At 41.5% G+C, this 19,798-nt stretch overlaps 1 protein-coding gene across 2 annotated transcripts in view; it reads left to right on the top strand.

Moving 5' to 3' along the window:
- The window catches only part of MYO1A (myosin IA), a 128,422-nt gene that overhangs the window by 42,409 nt on the left and 66,215 nt on the right, over positions 1–19,798 (top strand). For both annotated transcript variants that reach the window (XM_040425708.1, XM_040425707.1), the window contains exons 4-11: positions 1,183–1,277; positions 3,916–4,020; positions 4,504–4,550; positions 5,555–5,618; positions 7,245–7,343; positions 8,765–8,868; positions 14,250–14,397; positions 17,495–17,613. In XM_040425708.1, the coding sequence (XP_040281642.1) occupies positions 1,183–1,277; positions 3,916–4,020; positions 4,504–4,550; positions 5,555–5,618; positions 7,245–7,343; positions 8,765–8,868; positions 14,250–14,397; positions 17,495–17,613 (781 nt within the window). The remainder of the gene's footprint in view (positions 1–1,182; positions 1,278–3,915; positions 4,021–4,503; positions 4,551–5,554; positions 5,619–7,244; positions 7,344–8,764; positions 8,869–14,249; positions 14,398–17,494; positions 17,614–19,798) is intronic.

The raw sequence follows: 19,798 nt of genomic DNA, 5'->3' as shown, positions 1-19,798 counted from the left end.
CATGTAAGGCGTACTCGTTAACTCTCCATACATTAGCCGCTGGCTGAGTACATTACAGTTTCCATTACCTGCCATCCCACAGAGAGTAAGTGCTCCTAACAGCAGTGCCAATCTATAATACTCTGCACATAATTGCATTGTGATGTCTGGACAGCCTAGTCTAGCCCTCCTACCCCAGTGAATAGAAAGGAAGTCACATCCAAACTGGGAATTAACTTGACTTCCAAGAAAATATTTTAAACCAGGAATTTGTTTCCATTTGCATTCATCAACAACCTTTTATACTTGTAGCTAAAAGGAATTCTAGGACGGAATGCAAAACGGAAGACATTAACAGGCACTCCGTTTTGCTCCGTCCTAATACATGTCTATGAGGCCAAATAACGGTTCTGTTTGTTTTCGTTATACATGACGGAAAAAAAAGTACTAAAAGTCAAATGTAGATACTCGCGCTAGTCCATAGTCCAACATCCCATTAGTACAATACATAGATAGATTGTGTACCTGCCGGTGGTGGTGTAATGTTGATGTCTTTAGATCCCTCTAGTCACGCTGTTTCACTTGCGGCATCTTACTTATGCTTCCACACTCTGTAGCGCGCAGCCCCTACCGGTGGCTCGCGTGCACGGGGGGGGTGGGGAACTGGCAGGTGATACCTTGAGAACAGACCTTCGGTGTAACGTCACACTATCCTATGGATACCACTTGAGTCCACAATACCTACCAACGCGTTTCAGAGTACGTAGATTCTTTCAGCAGGGATAGGTGTTACTCCTGAGGAGGGAGGACCCATGCAGGAATCTGTTTAGGAGTGTACAAGACCCTTCCTGGTAGCTTGGAAAAAATAGTCTTGTCGACAGGACTTTCTTTCTGTCCTGGGTAACGGAAACCACACGGATCCATTCTGCTTGCCAATAGATCTCTATTATGACGGATCAAAACATAATGCCTTTAAAGGTTTCTGTTTTGAATTCCATCTTACAAATTCTGTTATTTTCCGTTATTTCCCGTTATAACCATGTTATAATGGAAAACAATTTATAACGCCCTAAGACGTTTTTCATGCAGCAAAAGCTCAGATGAGTAGTTTCATAACTGGCAGAACAGAGTGACTACTAGGAATCTACTATTAGGCTGGTTAGAATGTAATCTAATAATGTTCTTTTACCTTTTGCTTTTTAGCTATGCAGTGGCTGATGATGCATACCAGTCTTTGCGGGATCGTGACAGGGACCAATGTATTCTAATAACTGGGGAGAGCGGTGCTGGAAAAACTGGTAAATTTACCTCAATGGTTACCTTTATTTATGATTATATGGAAACAAAATATTCATCGCTATTTATTCAGTATCGAGTATGAGCGCCACGTCCAGAAATGCATGCACTTACACGCCTTGACGTGCTATCAGTGAGGTTATTAGTCGTTGTCTGAGGAATGTTCTGCCACGCTGAATGCACCTGGGCATGAAAATCATCAAAATCCGATCCTTTGCAATTACTGACCAATGACGGCCCAGATGTGCTAAAAAGGAGACAAGTCGAGAGACGCTGCTGGCCAGGGTAGCATGTTTAGGCCACACAGACTGTTCATAGTAGGATGAGCAACATGCAGCCTGGCTTTGTCCTATTGAAAAATGTCTCCTGGCATACTTTGGATAAATGGCTGTACTACTGGTTCCACAACCAAATCAATGTAACACAGAGCTGTTAGTGTATCTGAAGTAACGATGCCATCTCACACATCCCACACCATATTCCTGGGAGTAGGACTGGTGTGATGTTCCCTTGTGAAGACCTCTTCATGGCATTGCCCACGTGGTTTCCAGACCTTCAGCTTTAATGTTTTAAAGACAAAAGTGGGACTCCTCCCTGAAGAGGATAGCCCTCCATTTCAGCCTCTATTGCCATCTTGCTGTGCCCCATGATAGACTTTGAGAATGGTGGTGCGTTATCAATGGAACACCTATAACTGGACATCTGGCTTGTAGCCCAATGTTGTGCAAACACCTTCTGATGGTTTATGTAGATAATGTTTTCCACTATAGGCTTGGGATGTGATGTTCAATTTCACTTACAGTACAGAATGGATGACTACTTGTCATTTTTCTAATCAGACAATCCGTCCGTACAGAGGTTTTTGCTGTCTTTCCAGTTCATCGTTGGCTCATAAGCTCATAGTGATAAACCAAGGTCCATAAGTTCAAGGATTCTGTCCCTCTCAGTTTGCGACAAGTAGCAATAACTGGCACGTCAACTAACAGGAGGCATGCCACAATAATCCTACACAACTTGATCCTATCTTAAACTTTCATGGGACTAAAAAATGTTGTTCTCAATCTGGCTTTCATGCCCCACCCTTATGCCACAGATAGCGAATGATGGCCACGGGGAGAGAAAGGCACTCATAGGGTGAGTATGTCAAATAAACATGCCACAGATTGGAGCTAAGAGCTTGAAAATTTGATCAACTGCACATTTTAGCAACACCCATATTTCCTTGATTTATATAACCTTACCACTTGTCCTTCTTGGTGCTGCATTTTCAGTGTATATAAAGTGTATATAGTTTATTAAATGTGCATGTCAATAGTACAAACATATATTAGAAATGTAAGAGGGCTGCTAAATAAATATTGGTATCAGGGGAAAAATAAGATGGATCAGGATAGACACTACCCATAAAAGTCTATGGGGAGGGGGAGGAGGAATGAGCTTCTGGATGGAGACAGAGGCATAGACACACAGAGATGCTAAGGCTCTAGCACATTTTCTATATCGTCCCAGCACTTTATTCATAACTACACTGCTCAGTAATGCTGTAATGCCTTCCATGATGGTGCTGAAGTCTATAGTAAGTTTTCTATCTCACTACAGTGCTGTATTTAAAGCTACACTGCTCATTACTGTTGTATAATGGCCCCCATAATGCTGTCATAGGCTCTAGTAAGCTTTCTATCTCACGCAAGTGTTGGATTCACATCAACACTGCTCAGTACTGCTGTCCAAAATCCTTCATGATGCCAAAGGCTTGAGTATGTTTTCTATCTCCCCCAGTGCTGGATTCACAGCTATACTGCTGTATAATTTCATCTATGATGCTGCTGAAGGCTCTAATACATTTTCTATCTCAACCTGGTTCTGGATTCATAGCAAAATCTCCTCTTTTCTGTGTACAGTGTATGACAGTCATACCATCTAGTCTCTGACCACCAGCTCAAAATACACTGAAAATTAGATATGGATGCTGCAGAAGGGATGTAAATTAGAGATGGAGATGCCGCAGAAGGGATGTAAATTAGAGATGGAGATGCCGCAGAAGGGATGTAAATTAGAGATGGAGATGCCGCAGAAGGGATGTAAATTATAGATGGAGATGCTGCAGAAGGGATGTAAATTAGAGATGGAGCCTGCAGTGGGGATAAATATTAAACAATGCAATAAACAAGTCATACAGTGACATTTCTCATGTACAGTACACACATGATAACTTGTTCTGAAAAGTCACAGGTACAGTATAGATTAGGGAAGATGCCTAATTCTAAGGTATTGTAGTAAATACACAACTAAAGAAGTAGTCGATTCTTTACAATTTCTTAAATTAATCTTCAATGCAAGAGTCAGTTGCACCTCTCATCTCACTGATTGCACCTCTCCACCTACCGTACACTTATAAGTATTTTCTCCAGAGGAAACACATTTCTAATTTGTGGTTGTGCTTTGTTAAAGGTCTCTGAACAAAACTATTTTTATTTTCAGTCCTCTGTAAAACCACAAATGACTCCTCTTGATATTACCACCTGCCAAATGCCAGCACTGCAGCCTCAGCAATGCTACATCTGCACACAACTTTTAGTCCCTCTTTAGACCTGCCTTCTACTATAGAGATAAATAAGTGAATGTTTTTTCTATTCTCAGAGGCCAGTAAATTGGTGATGTCATATGTGGCTGCTGTGTGCGGGAAGGGAGCAGAAGTCAATCAAGTAAAGGAGCAGCTCTTACAATCTAATCCTGTTCTGGAGGGTGAGTAGGGAAAAGTAATACTGAGAATGTCCACTAATGTGTATTAGCCATCGGGCTAGACTAAATGTAGTGTTGTGGCCATTTTATGGATGACTAATGATAGGATGAAGTAACAAATGGATGGAATGGAAAGGAAAATATTACATCAAGTCTATATATCTGTATCTGAATTAGCACTAGAGCGCATCTCGTTGATATTATTAAATACCAATCAAAAAACATTGTTTCCATACAACCTATTTGGAAATGATGCACGGCATGTGCCAGGGGGGCACTCAGCACATTGTATGATCATAGCTTTGTAGATATTCTAATTGGGCATAATTACTCGGTTTAGAATCCTTGAGAAGCACTGGCTATATCCTATAATATCCCAGAAAGAGGACACATTTATTATATAGTTTATTGGAGTTACTGTTTGTTGTCTTAAAAAAGCCAAAAAATTATTTAACTTTTTGCCTTTTTTATTATATTTCTCTATAGCTTTTGGAAATGCCAAAACCATTCGAAATGATAACTCCTCCAGATTTGTAAGTTCTTTACCCACAATAAAAGTATGCTCCCAGGCAACGCAGAATCCAAACTGCGACTCCTCAGATTTCTGATGAATTTCTGTTTTGAAGTTGAAGAAGTTTTTATAAAAAAAAAGCTATGAAAAAAGGTGCCCTCCGCTTTACCCATGTCAGAATGAGTAGAACAAGAGCTTTATAAATATGGCGCTCATTCTGACCACCATATTTCTCAATGTATTTACACCAGACAACTGGCATAAATACACTGATAAATCTCCTGCTTCCCTTCACACAATACTGTTATAAAAACTGCCTACCTGCAGCCATCACTAGGCTTAGATCACTGCATGGTAATTTATACAGTTACCATTGAGTTCAATGGAGGCTGTAAATAATCTCTCTACACTGAGCTCCCCTAGTGGCAGCTGATGGAAAATTCTGTAAATCTATGTTAGGAACAGGAGGCGCAGTGCAGCACCAGGCCCTCCTCCCCATTGCATTGGAGCCCCATTGCAGTCCTGTGGTCTGCCTCTATAATGGGTACACCACTGCACTGGGTTCAAAATATTTTTAGAAATATGCCCTTTTATCATTGAAAAAATACCACATATGGGATAGGCTGTTCATACAGAAGTAAACTTTCCTTTAGCCAGGGCCAGTATCCTCTGGAGGGCCCAGGTTCATACCAAACCATAGTGGGTCCTAAAGGTCAAGGAGAAAAAAAAACATTTGGAACTGACTTTTGAGCCAATCACTTCCCACTAGAGTCCACTTCTTTGATTGAGAACTTATTAGACTTCATAATTGATTTATTAATTGGGCCCCAAGAAAAATTTCCTCTGGAGGGCCCAAGGAACCCCAGTCTGACACTGCCTATAGCAGCCAAACTGGAGACTCCTCCAAAAAGAAAGGAGGTAAAACTGAAGTTGCAGCAGTAGAATTGTAGATAGAGGCTGAAGAGGCTGAAAACTATCTGGCAAAGTATAAAACTCGACATGACTAAATTTTATTAATCTTTACAGGGGAAATACATGGATATTGAGTTTGACTTTAAAGGTGATCCTGTGGGAGGTGTGATTAGTAATTGTAAGTACATCAACTAAATATCTTATTATGTCTCATATCTATTTATCTGTCAGATTGTGCTTAGTTTTCAACTCTGATAATAGAAAAAGCTTATTAAAAGACGTACCTGCGCTAGCACACAAATAAAGCCGCCTATTCTCCAATTACTGCACTAAAGATGAGTAACTTGAATATAGCTATATCGCGCTGTATCATAGAAACCTGCTCCATCAGTACCTGACCAAACTGCCACCAACACATTTCAAAATACACGGATTCCTTCATCTGGCGTTGGAGGAGGTTTGGCACCAGGTTTATATGATAAAGAGCAATAAAGATACTCATCTTAAGGCTACATGCACACAAATGTATTTTGATTCCGTGTCCGTTCCGTTTTTTTTTGCAGATTGGATGAAGACCCATTCATTTCAATGGGTCCGCATCAGTATGCCCGTTCCATAGCCCCGCAAAATATATAGAGTTTATCCTATTCTTGTCTGTTTCGTGGAGAAGGATAGTCATTGTTACAATGGATCCTCAAAAAAACAAATGCAATATGGATGCCAAAAGGACATTATTCGTACTTTTTGCGGATCAGTGTTTTGCGGACCACAAAACACATACAGTCGTGTGAATGTAGTCTTAGTGTAGTAATTGGACAATAGGGTGGTTTTATTTCTGTGCTAGCGCGGGAACGTCTTTTAATAAGCTTTTTGTGGTATCAGTAACATAGGGCAGGGGCTGGGTGCCCGAGTTTGTATCCTGGTGCTGTACGAGTTAGTTTATGTGGCAACACTAGTGTCCCATGTGTTTTTATTTAGTTTTCAACCCTGCTTATAAAAGCAGTTCAGCTTTATTCTAAAAAAAATAAAGATAAAAAAAAGCCCAATGTCAAATCATTCTTTTAAAGTGCGTCCTTAAGACTGGCTCGAGTGTTATGCGTATAGTCATATGTATGCTCTGTTATGGCTTCTTCTACTAAAGAGTTGCTTTCCTGTTCCCGTCTCATATATTATCATTCTAGGATTGGTCACAGCAGGAAATCTTAAACTTCCTGCTCAATGGGAAGACGGTTATTTTCTTACATATATCTTATGCATCACAGTTAAGGCAATGGATGAAACATATAATGCATTAAAGGACACCTACAGGGAGGGAGGATGGATTCCTTAGGTCACAGCTGCATCCTGTCTCAAACCAGGACTAGAATGTTCCTACTGAAATTTTTTGCCTTATTCAATATGATTACTAAACAGTCCCTAAAATAGAATTAAATGGTGGTTCATGTCCATTGTAGTCAAAAGATTTACAGCGAAAATCTTATTGTTTGCTGTGTACCTCAGATTATTAAGTCCTTAAACTGGTGTAAACTGGAGAACTGACATGGAGGCGATCATTTATGGTTGTCTTTTTCTACAAATATAGTAGAACTAGTGTAATATAGTAATAGTATAGTAATATAAAGACAACCAGAATCAGAATACATTCTCTTTGATGTGTTTCTTAAGTGACATAATTGACTAGTAATCACAGTGTTAAAAATAAGTCATCTTTCCTAGAAAACATTTATTATTCCAGTATATAGGCAAACTAGATACTGGGCAGACTATCAAACCATTGTTTACCTTTCTTTTCTGCATTGTGCAGACCTCCTGGAGAAGTCTCGAGTGGTCAATCATGTCAAAGGAGAAAGAAGCTTCCATATCTTCTACCAATTGCTGACTGGAGGAGGTGCTGAGCTGCTAGGTGAGGATGTGGACCATCAATTTATGTCTTTTTTTAAACATTTTATTTATTCCTAGCATAAATAGTACTTATATGCTCAAGATAAAGCCCATAGCTGACATCAATTACTTTAATCACACAATGATATGAGTGCAGATTTGCTGAAAACATCATAAGATTTGCCATAAAAAGAACAATGAGGTTCAAGTGGATCATAAGCAAGGGACTGTAACAAGGGAAGTGGGCATCTGATGAGGGATAAGAGAGAACAGGGAATTTTGTGCAGCACCTTGAGGTGGCCATACAATAGCTGCCGGTCAAACAAATTTTCCTCCCCCCATGTACTCAATGGGGATAGAGAAATAAACCACTGCAAGACACCTCTTGTGGCAGCTTAGCTCCCTTGAGAATGTAGGCTTTCAAGGAAGATAATTTGTTCCCCTGACATCTGCTGAACAAAATACGTCTGAACATCTAATACACATTAGATAGTCATCCTCTCCCACCAGATCGGTAGGTTGGTTCGGCCAACGTTAGTCTAAAAATGTATATGTCCGGATTTAGAGATTGGTGGCATGATGATACATCTGAATTGTGGAAGGAATTAAATTCAACCTCGACAATTGCTTTGCACATTGATTGGTATTGCCTTTACTAGGAAGTCATTTTCCATGTTAGGTTCCATTAACTATGTCTTCTTTTTGTGGTCCAAGGTGGTTGTTAAGTGTGACTGGCTAATGATACAACCAAATGCTGTCCATGTAAAAATCCCTAATATTAAACCTTGACTTCCACCCTTGGGTCATACCCCACAAGACATGTTAAAAGACTCCATATGCTACTACATTTTATCCTGAACTGGCCATACACATTAGATAGAAGTTGGTTGATGGTTGAACAGCAGTTGAACGTGTTTTCACAGATACAGCCATACACATTTTAGTTTATATTGGCCGTGATCAAACTGCCCATACATGTTCAATGAAACCGGACAATGGAAGAAAGCTCTTTCTGGGAATGTTCTTTCAAAGAAAGATCTTTTGTTCACAAATGATCTTTCTTTGAAGGACAGATCTTTCATCTGACTATCGGACGAAAATATTAAACATGGCTAACTTCTTTTCAAACAATAATGGTCTATCATCAATCAGCTAAAATGATCGTTCGTTGTTAAATTTCAACCGACCAAAGTTCATTTTGGTTGAAATCGTCCATTTTAATCAACTTTAGACTAAGGTGTATTGCCATAAATATTTATTCCACTACCCATCCGTCTTGTCTTTTGCCTGATACTGTACAGTACACAGAAACGTATCAAGAAAAGTGCGCATACAATGTAGATTCTTTCAATTAGACCCATCTTAGAGATATACATGTATATAGAATACGTTCGTTGTACTTAAAATCAAATCACTTAATACTACGTATTTGTAATTGCTTAGGACAACTGAAGTTGGCTCCAGACTGTAGCAAGTATGTCTACCTGAACAAGGACACAAGCACTTTAAATGGCATGAATGATGCTGGGAACTTTAAAACTGTTAAGGTACTTGTGCTATGACTTCTTTTACATTTGGTGACCTCATCTAAACTTGCATCAATAAGAAAAAATTAAGACCTATGAGTCTTTTCTGTGCTTGTCATTCCTTTCTCGCTCGCTTGTTCATTAATTAATTAATTCATTCATTCATTCTTCGTTTATGAATCTGCAATGAAGAAATCATAGTTAGCAATCTTTTTTTGGCCATTGTAACCACATTATCTCCGTACATACATCATTGTGTTCCATACTATATTACATGTAAGCTGTTCTTATAAGTGCAGCCAGAAGCTACAGTAGCTACTACATGCAGGGTCGGACTGGCCCACCAGAGTACCAAAGGATCCTTCAATGGGCCCAGGCTCTGATATCATAATGGACTCCAAAGATCCAGGAGAAAAAACCCATTTGACTGCATTTGGAGCCACTAAGGTCTATTTCTATATTTTAAAACCTATTAAGCTTTATTGATGATGTAGGGTTTGGGCCTCAAGAATAATTTCCTCTGGTGGGCCCCAGGAAGCTCAGTCCGACCCTGACTACAATCCCTACTTCCCCTAGCAAAGTAAGTAGTAGTCTAACTTTTTGTATAACTTTTTACACTGTTGTGCCTTTCCCCTGTTATTACTTCTAGAAGTTTATTCATGCACCTGCAACTGTGTGTTGTCCTTGCACAGTCTGATGTTGTCCATAAGTGCTACCAGTCTGACACTGTCCAGATAACGACCAGTGGCAGATTCATTAATAAACCTCTAGGAGCAATAACAGAGGAATGCCAGAGCATAGAATTATATGGAAAAAATTGTCCAGAATTGTGACTGCATGGGGAATACGATATTTAAATATGGATAACCTATCCTTAATATGACTGCAAAAAAAGGGGGTCAGTCAGCACATCCCAATGCGCAGGTGCACGCTGCCATGGCTAGAAACATGAAGAAAAAAACAATGTGCAACCGCTCTCGGCAAGCACAAATAAAGTACAATAATTCCATAGTTATAGAAAATAATCTGGTGCTAATGCTACGCTAACTTTGTAAATATTAGATTCTTGGCAAATACATTTTGCACAAAATTATTTCGGCCCATCTGCCGGCGTCAAGTCGATCTCTATAAGATGTGGAACCTGCATTCCCGGTATTTTTTTGGTGGCCAGTATGGCACATAACAGATAGTGTTTAGTGTTAGCTTCCCATCTTATAGAGATCGCCTTGACGCCGGCAGACAGGCCTAAATAATTTTGTACAAAATTTATTTGCCAAGGATCTCAAATTTACAAAATAAGCGAAGCATTAGCACCAGAATATTTTCTATAACTATGGCATTATTGTACTTTATTTGTGTTTGCAGAGTGCTGTTGCATTGTGTTTTTTTCTTCTTCGAGTTTTTAGCCATGGCAACGTGCACCTGTGCATTTGGATGTGCTGACTTACCCCCTTTTTATTGCAGTTGTACTGAGCTGGAGGTGTGACTAACTCCTGTTGGTCTTGCACTCCTGACCAGCCTGTCTGCCCCATAGGCTGATTTTAATTAGCGTAAGTATAAAGCTGTAACCTGCTCTCCCTCCATTGGAAGCCGTCTGGCACCAGGAGAGGTATAGAGTGGGCTTGGCATGCATGTTGGTACCTGCATTCCTTAGATTTAATGGATGCCATTATGGCACAAAAATGGTAAAAGGCAGAGTGGACCCAGCATGCATGTGGAACCTGCATTCCCTGAATTTTATGGTGGCTAGTATGACACTATAACAGGTAGTATTTAGTGTTAGGTTCCCGTGCAGCGAAGCGGAACTTGGTACCAAGGTCCCCTGTTAGTAATGGTGAAGGTACCCAGGTGTAGGAATGGCCGAGTGGTATAGGGTGGCCTAAAATGTCCCTTTAAGCGTACTTGTGTCACGGTGCTCCAACCTGGATACGCTAGGCCCCAAGCCTTGGCTCCCAAATAGACAAATAGGGGTGAATAGTTGAGGGATTAAAGAAATAATTGAGTCCAGACCTTGTGATGAAGTTGAATAACAGCTTTACTTTCCATGAATTTTCTCCAAAACGGTTCACAGACTTTGTCTTGTTCCCAGAAGGCATTAGCATTAAAACTCTGGCAGGCAAACTCAACTCTGCTACATCTGTTGCTCTCTGGCTCTGCTGTACTGACAGGCTGGCTTGATAGCTGTATAACTTAGCTTCGTCTTTATGCTGTAACTTCTCTTTCTGTAGTCTGACTCTAGATCAGGGGTAGGCAACCTCCGGCACTCCAGGTGTTGTGAAACTACAACTCCCAGCATGCATACTTGCTCTGCTCTTCTCAGAACTCTCATAGAAATGAATGGAGCATGCTGGGAATTGTAGTTTCACAACAGCTGGAGTGCCGAAGGTTGCTGATCCCTGCTCTAGATGATGGCAGGGAATCTCTCTCCTGGCTCCTGAGGTTTCTAGTTTCTTCCTCCAGGTCCAGCAGAGCTGAAGGTGCTCTGGCTGGCTTGCTGTGGCTTGGCACGTCCAACAGTGACGTGCCCAGCACTTGATTCCTGCTCACTAAACTAGTCCCAACCCTTCCTGCAGGAAGTGGGACTCGCCCACTCCTCCACAGAGGGGATTGTAGAATGGAATGGAAAGCTCCATTCTACCTAAGTGTAGCTCTGCCATACTTGCTGCCACCTGCTGGTGAACCAGGCACATTACATATAAACATAACAGTTGCAAAATAGGGAGGGAAGGGATGCAAACGAGCTCTTAACAAGCTCTGCCTCTAATGCCACCAGATGTAAGGCAGCTATCCAATAGGTCAATGTTCAGCTCTTAAAATAAGCCTTGAGACATGATTTGGATATTAAATAAGGAAGAATGCAAACTCCAGTTTATGCGATTTGATGAGTTGTATTTAATAGGAAATGCGGTAAATCATATATGCGTGACGTTTCGGCCACAATCCGGCCTTCATCAGACTGGTACCGCTTAGGAAACTGTATGGATCGCAGGCAAAGGTTTGGTAGAAGCAGATTCTGTGCTGCTGATAGTGATAATGGCGCCATTATCACTAGCCTGCGATCCATACAGTTCCCTAAGCGGTACCAGTCTGATGAAGGCCGGATTGTGGCTGAAACATCACACATATATAATTTACTGCGTTTCCTATTAAATACAACTCATCAAATCGGATAAACTGGAGTTTGCATTCTTCTTGATTTCACAGGGTGGGAACCCGACTTCCAGTAGCGTACCTATAAAAGAGTGCCACGAAGTTTTGTCTTGGATAATAAATAAGCCAGCACCTTATCTGCAGACAGCTGTTTCGGATTGATTGCCCCTCATCAGTGCAGAGCAGAGAGTACTGGCTTAACTGGTTGAAAGGCCTGTGTCCGGGCAAGGGAGGAACTAACTCTCCTTAGGGAGAGAGCACCTTAATCAGTGTGAGGAGACTTATAGGCCATACATGCTCCTCTGGAATTCTGGGAGGGAAGGGATGCAAATGAGCTCTTATATGTGCCATCATATGTGTAATATGGCATATGTTGGGGCACGGCATGGATTTATTTTCTCATTTCTGTTTAAATCTGTGAATGGGACTCAGCTTGCAGTACTATTCCCGGCCACTACAAAGCCTACAAAACTGTGCTTGTTGCGGCACACCACAAATAATGCACACAGCTGATCAGCAGGGGTGCTGGGGGTCTGACCCCATCTGATCTGATATCAATGACTTATCCTAAGGATAGAAAAAAAGACAATGCAACAGCACTCTGCAAACCAAATAAAGTACAATAATGCCATAGTTATAGAAAATATTCTGGTGCTAATGCTACGCTTGTTTTGTAAATTTGAGATTCTTGGCAAATACATTTTGTACAAAATTATTTGGGCCCGTCCGCCAAACGTCAAGGCGGTCTCTATAAGACGAATGTAACGCCCCAGAGTGGCATTACCACCTTTGCACCCCAATACTCTCTTTATTGGTTAACCTCATGTCATCATGTGTATTTATTTCAGGTCCAAACACTGTGCATTTCCTATTTTGCAACTAACTCTCCTTAGGGAGAGAAGCACCTTAATCTCTGACACAATAGAAAACGGATCCGTCCCCCATTGACTTTCAATGATGTTCATGATGGATCCGCCATGGCTATATAAGACATAATACAACCGGATCCGTTTATGACGGATGCATGCAGTTGTATTATTGTAACGGAAGTGTATTTGCAGATCCATGACGGATCCGCAAAAAACGCTAATGTGAAAGTAGCCTAAGCTGTAGCTCCTGAGCCTCAAAGCTTGCACTTATCATGTGCCACTATAATATTGGTATTTTCTTTAAGCTGTTTCAGGCATCAGTTCTCACATACTGTATATTAAATACAGTAAACTATGTCATAAGGTAAAACAGTCATTGTATATGTTTTGCTTAGGTATAAAGCAGTGTATAGTAACATAGTACATAAGGCCGAAAAAAGACATTTGTCCATCCAGTTCGGCCTGTTATCCTGCAAGTTGATCCAGAGGAAGGCAAAAAAAAAACCCTGTGAGGTAGAAGCCAATTTTCCTCACTTTAGGGGAATAAAAAATTCCTTCCCGACTCCAATCAGGCAATCAGAATATCTCCCTGGATCATCGACCCCTCTCTAGTAGCTATATCCTGTAATATTATTACACTCCAGAAATACATCCAGGCCCCTCTTGAATTCCTTTATTGTACTGACCATCACCACCTCCTCAGGCAGAGAGTTCCATAGTCTCACTGCTCTTACCGTAAAGAATCCTTTTATATGTTTGTGTACAAACCTTCTTTCCTCCAGACGCAGAGGATGTCCCCTCGTCATAGTCACAGTCCTGGGGATAAATAGATGATGGGAGAGATCTCTGCACTGACCCCTGATATATTTATACATAGTCATTAGATCTCCCCTCAGTCGTCTTTTTTCTAAAGTGAATAACCCTAATGTTGATAATCTTTCAGGGTACTGTAGTTGCCCCATTCCAGTTATTGCTTTAGTTGCCCTCCTCTGGACCCTCTCCAGCTCTGCTATGTCTGCCTTGTTCACAGGAGCCCAGAACTGTACACAGTACTCCATGTGTGAGTAAAGTGGTAGGTATGTTCTCATCACGGGCATCTATGCCCCTTTTGATGCAACCCATTATCTTATTGGCCTTGGCAGCAGCTGCCTGACACTGTTTTTTACAGCTTAGTTTGCTGTTTATTAAAATTCCTAGATCCTTTTCCATGTCAGTGTTACCGAGTGTTTTACCATTTAGTATGTACGGGTGACTTGCATTATTCCTTCCCATGTGCATAACTTTACATTTGTCAGTGTTAAACCTCATATAATGTATGGAAAAAATCTGAATGAAAAAGTCATCATGAAAGGGTGATGCCAAATATTTTAATGTTCTTTACAGGACGCCATGAAGATTATTGGATTTTCAGATTCCGAGGTCACCTCAATTCTGCAGATTGTTGCAGTCGTTCTGAAGTTGGGAAATATTGAGGTAAAGGGACAGTTTCAGGCCAATGGAATGGCCTCCTGTTACTTCCCGGATACCAAGGGTAAGAGGATATTGAGATTCTCCTAGTCATGTATCCTAACAGTATTACAAGACATCAGATTTTTCACATAGGCCCTGATTTATCATACCGTCACTCCAGAATTCTGGCGACTTTTTGCATTTTTACACCACTCACTCCAGTTTTGTAATGTGGATGGAAAAGTGGGTGTGGTTAATCATGTTAATGAGTTTCACTACTGATTTAACATTGAGACTTTTTTTTTTAAAAGTTCACCAAATAGCAATCTCACTCCAGGAGGAGGGTGGAGCCTTTCTAGACAAAAGTGTTAGGTCTAAGGCCTTTTGCACACAAACGTTTTTTTTTCCGTTTCCGTTCCGTTTTTTTTGCGTTCCGTAAACGGACTGTATACGGAACCATTTATTTCAATGGGTCCGCAAAAAAAATGGAATGTACTCCATATGCATTCCGTTTCTGTATTTCCATTTTTCCATTCCGTTCAAAGATAGAACATGTCCTATTATTGTCCGCATAACGGACATGGATAGTACTGTTCCATTAGGGGCCAGATGTTCCGTTCCGCAAAAAGCGGAATGCACGCAGATGTCATCCGTATCTTTTGCGGATCCATTTTTTGCGGACCGCAAAACACAGAAAAAACCATACTGTGGTGTGCAATAGGCCTAAGGATTATGCAGTCCGCAATGCACGGGCAGTCCGCAATGCACGGGCACCGTCCGTGGGGCAGCCGCATGGGGATCACAGACCCATTCACTTGGATGGGTCCGCGATCCGTCCGTTCCGCAAAAAGATAGAGCAAGTTCTATCTTTTTGCGGTGCTGAGGCACGGAACGGAACCCCAGAAAGCAGTCTGTAGTGCTTCCATAGTGTTCCGTGATTCCGTTCCGCATCTACGGATTTGCGGACCCATTGAAGTAAATAGGTCCGCATCCGTGATGCGGAATGCACACGGAATGGTGCCCGTGTATTGCGGATCTGCAAATGCGGTCCGCAATACGGCAACTGGCAGCACACGTTCGTGTGAATGAGCCCTAAGACCTCTTGCACACAAACGTTTTTTTCTGTTTGCGTTCCGTTTTTTGTGTTCCGTATGCGGACCGTATAATGAACCATTCATTTCAATGGATCCGCAAAAAAAAAAAACGGAAGGTACTCCGTATGACTTCCTTTTCCGTATTTCCGTTTTTACGTTACGTTAAAAGATAGAACATGTCATATTATTGTCCGCATAACGGACAAGGATAGTACTGTTCTATCAGGGGCCAGCTGTTCCGTTCCGCAAAAAACGGAATGCACGTGGATGTCATCCGTATTTTTTGCTGATCTGTAGTGCAAGAGGCCTAAGACAAATTTATCAAGTAACATGAGACATTTAATAAATGTGGCACAAAGTACTCCAATGCAGACTCCCCTCATGATAAATTCCCCATCCAAGAAATATATCAGTTTTTGGATGCATTAAACTACCACGTTACAAAAAAGTTATTAAAGTAGGCTGCATGATGCATCATCTTCCGGTCTGATTCCTCTGGATCATTGCAACGTTCCTGGTTATAGTATATGGGGATTGTGCAGTCCCTAGCTATTAAATGCGCAGGCTCTACAGTCCCTGTTTATTCTGTGTCTACTGGTTTTTATTATGTGTTTCTTCATATTGCTGAAGTCTAAGAATTCCCTATACCAGGGATCAGCAACCTCCGGACCCTCCAGCTGTTGTGAAACTACAACCCCCAGCATGCTCCACTCACTTCTAAGGGCCGACCCATTAATTTCTATGGGGCTGTTCACATGAGCGGTGATTTTCACGCATCACTTGTGCGTTGCGTGAAAATCGCAGCATGCTCTATATTCTGCGTTTTTCACGCAACGCAGGCCCCATAGAAGTGAATGGGGTTGCGTGAAAATCGCAAGCATCCGCAAGCAAGTGTGGATGCGGTGCGATTTTCACGCACGGTTGCTAGGAGACGATCGGGATGGAGACCCGATCATTATTATTTTCCCTTATAACATGGTTATAAGGGAAAATAATAGCATTCTGAATACAGAATGCATAATAAAACAGCGCTGGAGGGGTTAAAAAAATTAAATTAAATTTAACTCACCTTAGTCCACTTGATCGCGTAGCCGGCATCTGCTTCTGTCTCCTTTGTTGAATAGGACCTGTGGTGAGCATTAATTACAGGACCTTTGATGACGTCACTCCGGTTATCACATGATCCATCACCATGGTAAAAGATCATGTGACGGACCATGTGAGTTCTGAGAACAGCCAAGCAAGTGTGCATGCTGGGAGTTGTAGTTTCACCACATCTGGAGTGCCGGAGGTTGCTGACCTCTGCCCTATACTATATATACATATATATAGCGTATATATACTATATATATATATATATATATATTTTAACCTAGCGCTTTTTAAAGTGCTGTCGATTTTGTAATATATTTCATGTTGAAAATAAACTTAGTTGTTCTGCTCCTATAACTGAGCAGAACAATGAAAATAAATAGCGATGGCGTGAACCCTTAGGCTACATGCACACGACCGTATGTGTTTTGCGGTGCGCAAATTGCGGATCCGCAAAAAAAACGGATGACGTTCCGTATGGCATCCGTTTTTTTTGCGGATCCTTTTTTTTTGCGGATCCATTGTAATAATGCCTATCCTTGTCCTCAAACTAGAAAAAAATAGGACATGCACTATTTTTTTTGCGGAGCAACGGAACGGACATACTGATGCGGACAGCACACGGTGTGCTGTCCGCGTTTTTTGCAGACCCATTGAAATGAATGGGTCCGCATTATATCCGCAAAAAAAAAGGGTCGGACACGGAAACAAAATACGGTCGTGTGCAGGAGGCCTTATAATGTATTTGCCCCTATAGTCTTACACTATGAAGGCTGCCGGTAGAGAGTGGATAGCCCAGAAATGACCCACACATCCCCCTCCTTTTATTCTTCACTGTTGTGACATGGTCTTTACTATTGACATAGTGTATATGGGGAGGTCTAGGATAGCATGGATGGGGTCTTTAAACTGTATATTCCCACACATCTTAGATCAGTCGCCTCTCCCTTTCATCATCCATATGGCCTGTCTGTTTTATCATTCACCTACCAGATATCAAAGAGATCGGCTCGCTGATCGGTCTTGATGCGTCTACGTTGGAGAATGCGTTGAGTGTCCGCACTGTAGAAGCTAAACAAGAGAGAGTGGTGACAACACTGAATGCAGCTCAGGTAAAAAAAAGTCATAAAAACACAACTAATCGGGAGCAAGTCAATCTAATGACATACAGATGTAGCAGAGTTAACAGTCACACTTGAGTTATCACATCTAGTTAACACGTTACGACTGTGACTGTTAAAGGGGTTCGCTTAACCTGGACATATCCCCTTCTTCACCCAGGCAGCCCCCCCTGAGATAAGCATCGGAGCTTTGGGCTTGGGCAGCGCTAAAGCCCACCCATTAGTGCCGGTGACGTCACCGGGAACACTGCTAGGCGGAAGCCTACGCCTAAGGCTACATGCACACGAACGTTGTTTGTTTCTGTGTCTGTTCCATTTTTTTTGCGGATAGGATGTGGACCCATTCATTTCAATGGGTCCGCAAAAAACGCGGACAGCATACCGTGTGCTGTCCGCATCAGTATGTCCGTTCCGTTGCCCCGCAAAAAAATAGTGCATGTTCTATTTTTTTCTAGTTTGCGGACAAGGATAGCCATTATTACAATGGATCCTCAAAAAAAAAAAACGGATGTCATACGGAACGTCATCCTTTTTTTTTGGGATCTGAAATTCGCGGACCGCAAAACATGCGGTCCACAAATTACGGATCCACAAAAAAAAAAACAGATAACATACGTATGCCATACGTTTTTTTTGCGGATCCATTGTAACAATGCCTAAAAGGGACAAGAATAGGACATGTTCTATTTTTTTTGTGGGGCTACGGAATTGACATACGGATGCGGATAGCACACGGTGTGCTGTCCGCATTTTTTGCAGACCCATTGAAATGAATGGGTCCGCATTCTATCCGCAAAAAGAACGGAACGGAAACAAATAAGGTTCGTGTGCATGTAGCCTAAGTTTGTAAACAAAAAAACACTTGCACTGCGAGGGAGGGCATCTCAGAGGGGCTGCCTGGGTGAAGAAGGGGTTATGTCCGGGTTCAGCTCTGAACCTGGCCAACCCCTTTAACTCTGCTACATCTTTATTGTATCTATCTAATCTATCCATCTATCTATTTACCTATCATCTATCTATTGATCTGTCTCTTTCGGTTCCTGTCTATCTATCTATCTATCTATCTATCTATCTATCTATCTGTCTGTCTGTCTGTCTATCTATCTATCTATCTACAGTCAGGTCCATAAATATTGGGACATCGACGCAATTGTAACATTTTTGGCTCTATACACCACGACAATGGATTTGAAATGAAACAAACAAGATGTGCTTTCACTGCAGACTGTCCGCTTTAATTTGAGGGTATTTACATCCAAATCAGGTGAACGGTGTAGGAATTACAACAGTTTGCATATGAGCCTCCCACTTGTTAAGAAACCAAAAGTAATGGGACAGAATAATAATCATAAATCAAACTTTAACTTTTTAATACTTGGTTGCAAATCCTTTGCAGTCAATTACAGCCTGAAGTCTGGAACGCATAGACATCACCAGACGCTGGGTTTCATCCCTGGTGATGCTCTGCCAGGCCTCTACTGCAACTGTCTTCAGTTCCTGCTTGTTCTTGGGGCATTTTTCCTTCAGTTTTGTCTTCAGAAAGTGAAATGCATGCTCAATCGGAATCAGGTCCGGTGATTGACTTGGCCATTGCATAACATTCCACTTCTTTCCCTTAAAAAACTCTTTGGTTGCTTTTGCAGTATGCTTTGGGTCATTGTCCATCTGCACTGTGAAGCGCCGTCCAATGAGTTCTGAAGTGTTTGGCTGAATATGAGCAGATAATATTGCCTGAAACACTTCAGAATTCATCCTGCTGCTTTTGTCAGCAGTCACATCATCAATAAATACAAGAGAACCAGTTCCATTGGCAGCCATACATGCCCACGCCATGACACTACCACCACTATGCTTCACTGATGAGGTGGTATGCTTAGCATCACGAGCTGTTCCTTTCCTTCTCCATACTCTTCTCTTCCCATCACTGGTACAAGTTGATCTTGGTCTCATCTGTCCATAGGATGTTGTTCCAGAACTGTGAAGGCTTTTTTAGATGTCGTTTGGCAAACTCTAATCTGGCCTTCCTGTTTTTGAGGCTCACCAATGGTTTACATCTTGTGGTGAACCCTCTGTATTCACTCTGGTGAAGTCTTCTCTTGATTGTTGACTTTGACACACATACACCTACCTCCTGGAGAGTGTTCTTGATCTGGCCAACTGTTGTGAAGGGTGTTTT

Source organism: Bufo bufo, chromosome 3, assembly GCF_905171765.1.
Source record: "Bufo bufo chromosome 3, aBufBuf1.1, whole genome shotgun sequence".
Lineage (NCBI taxonomy): Eukaryota > Metazoa > Chordata > Amphibia > Anura > Bufonidae > Bufo > Bufo bufo.
This window is presented reverse-complemented; position numbering and strand designations above follow the sequence as displayed.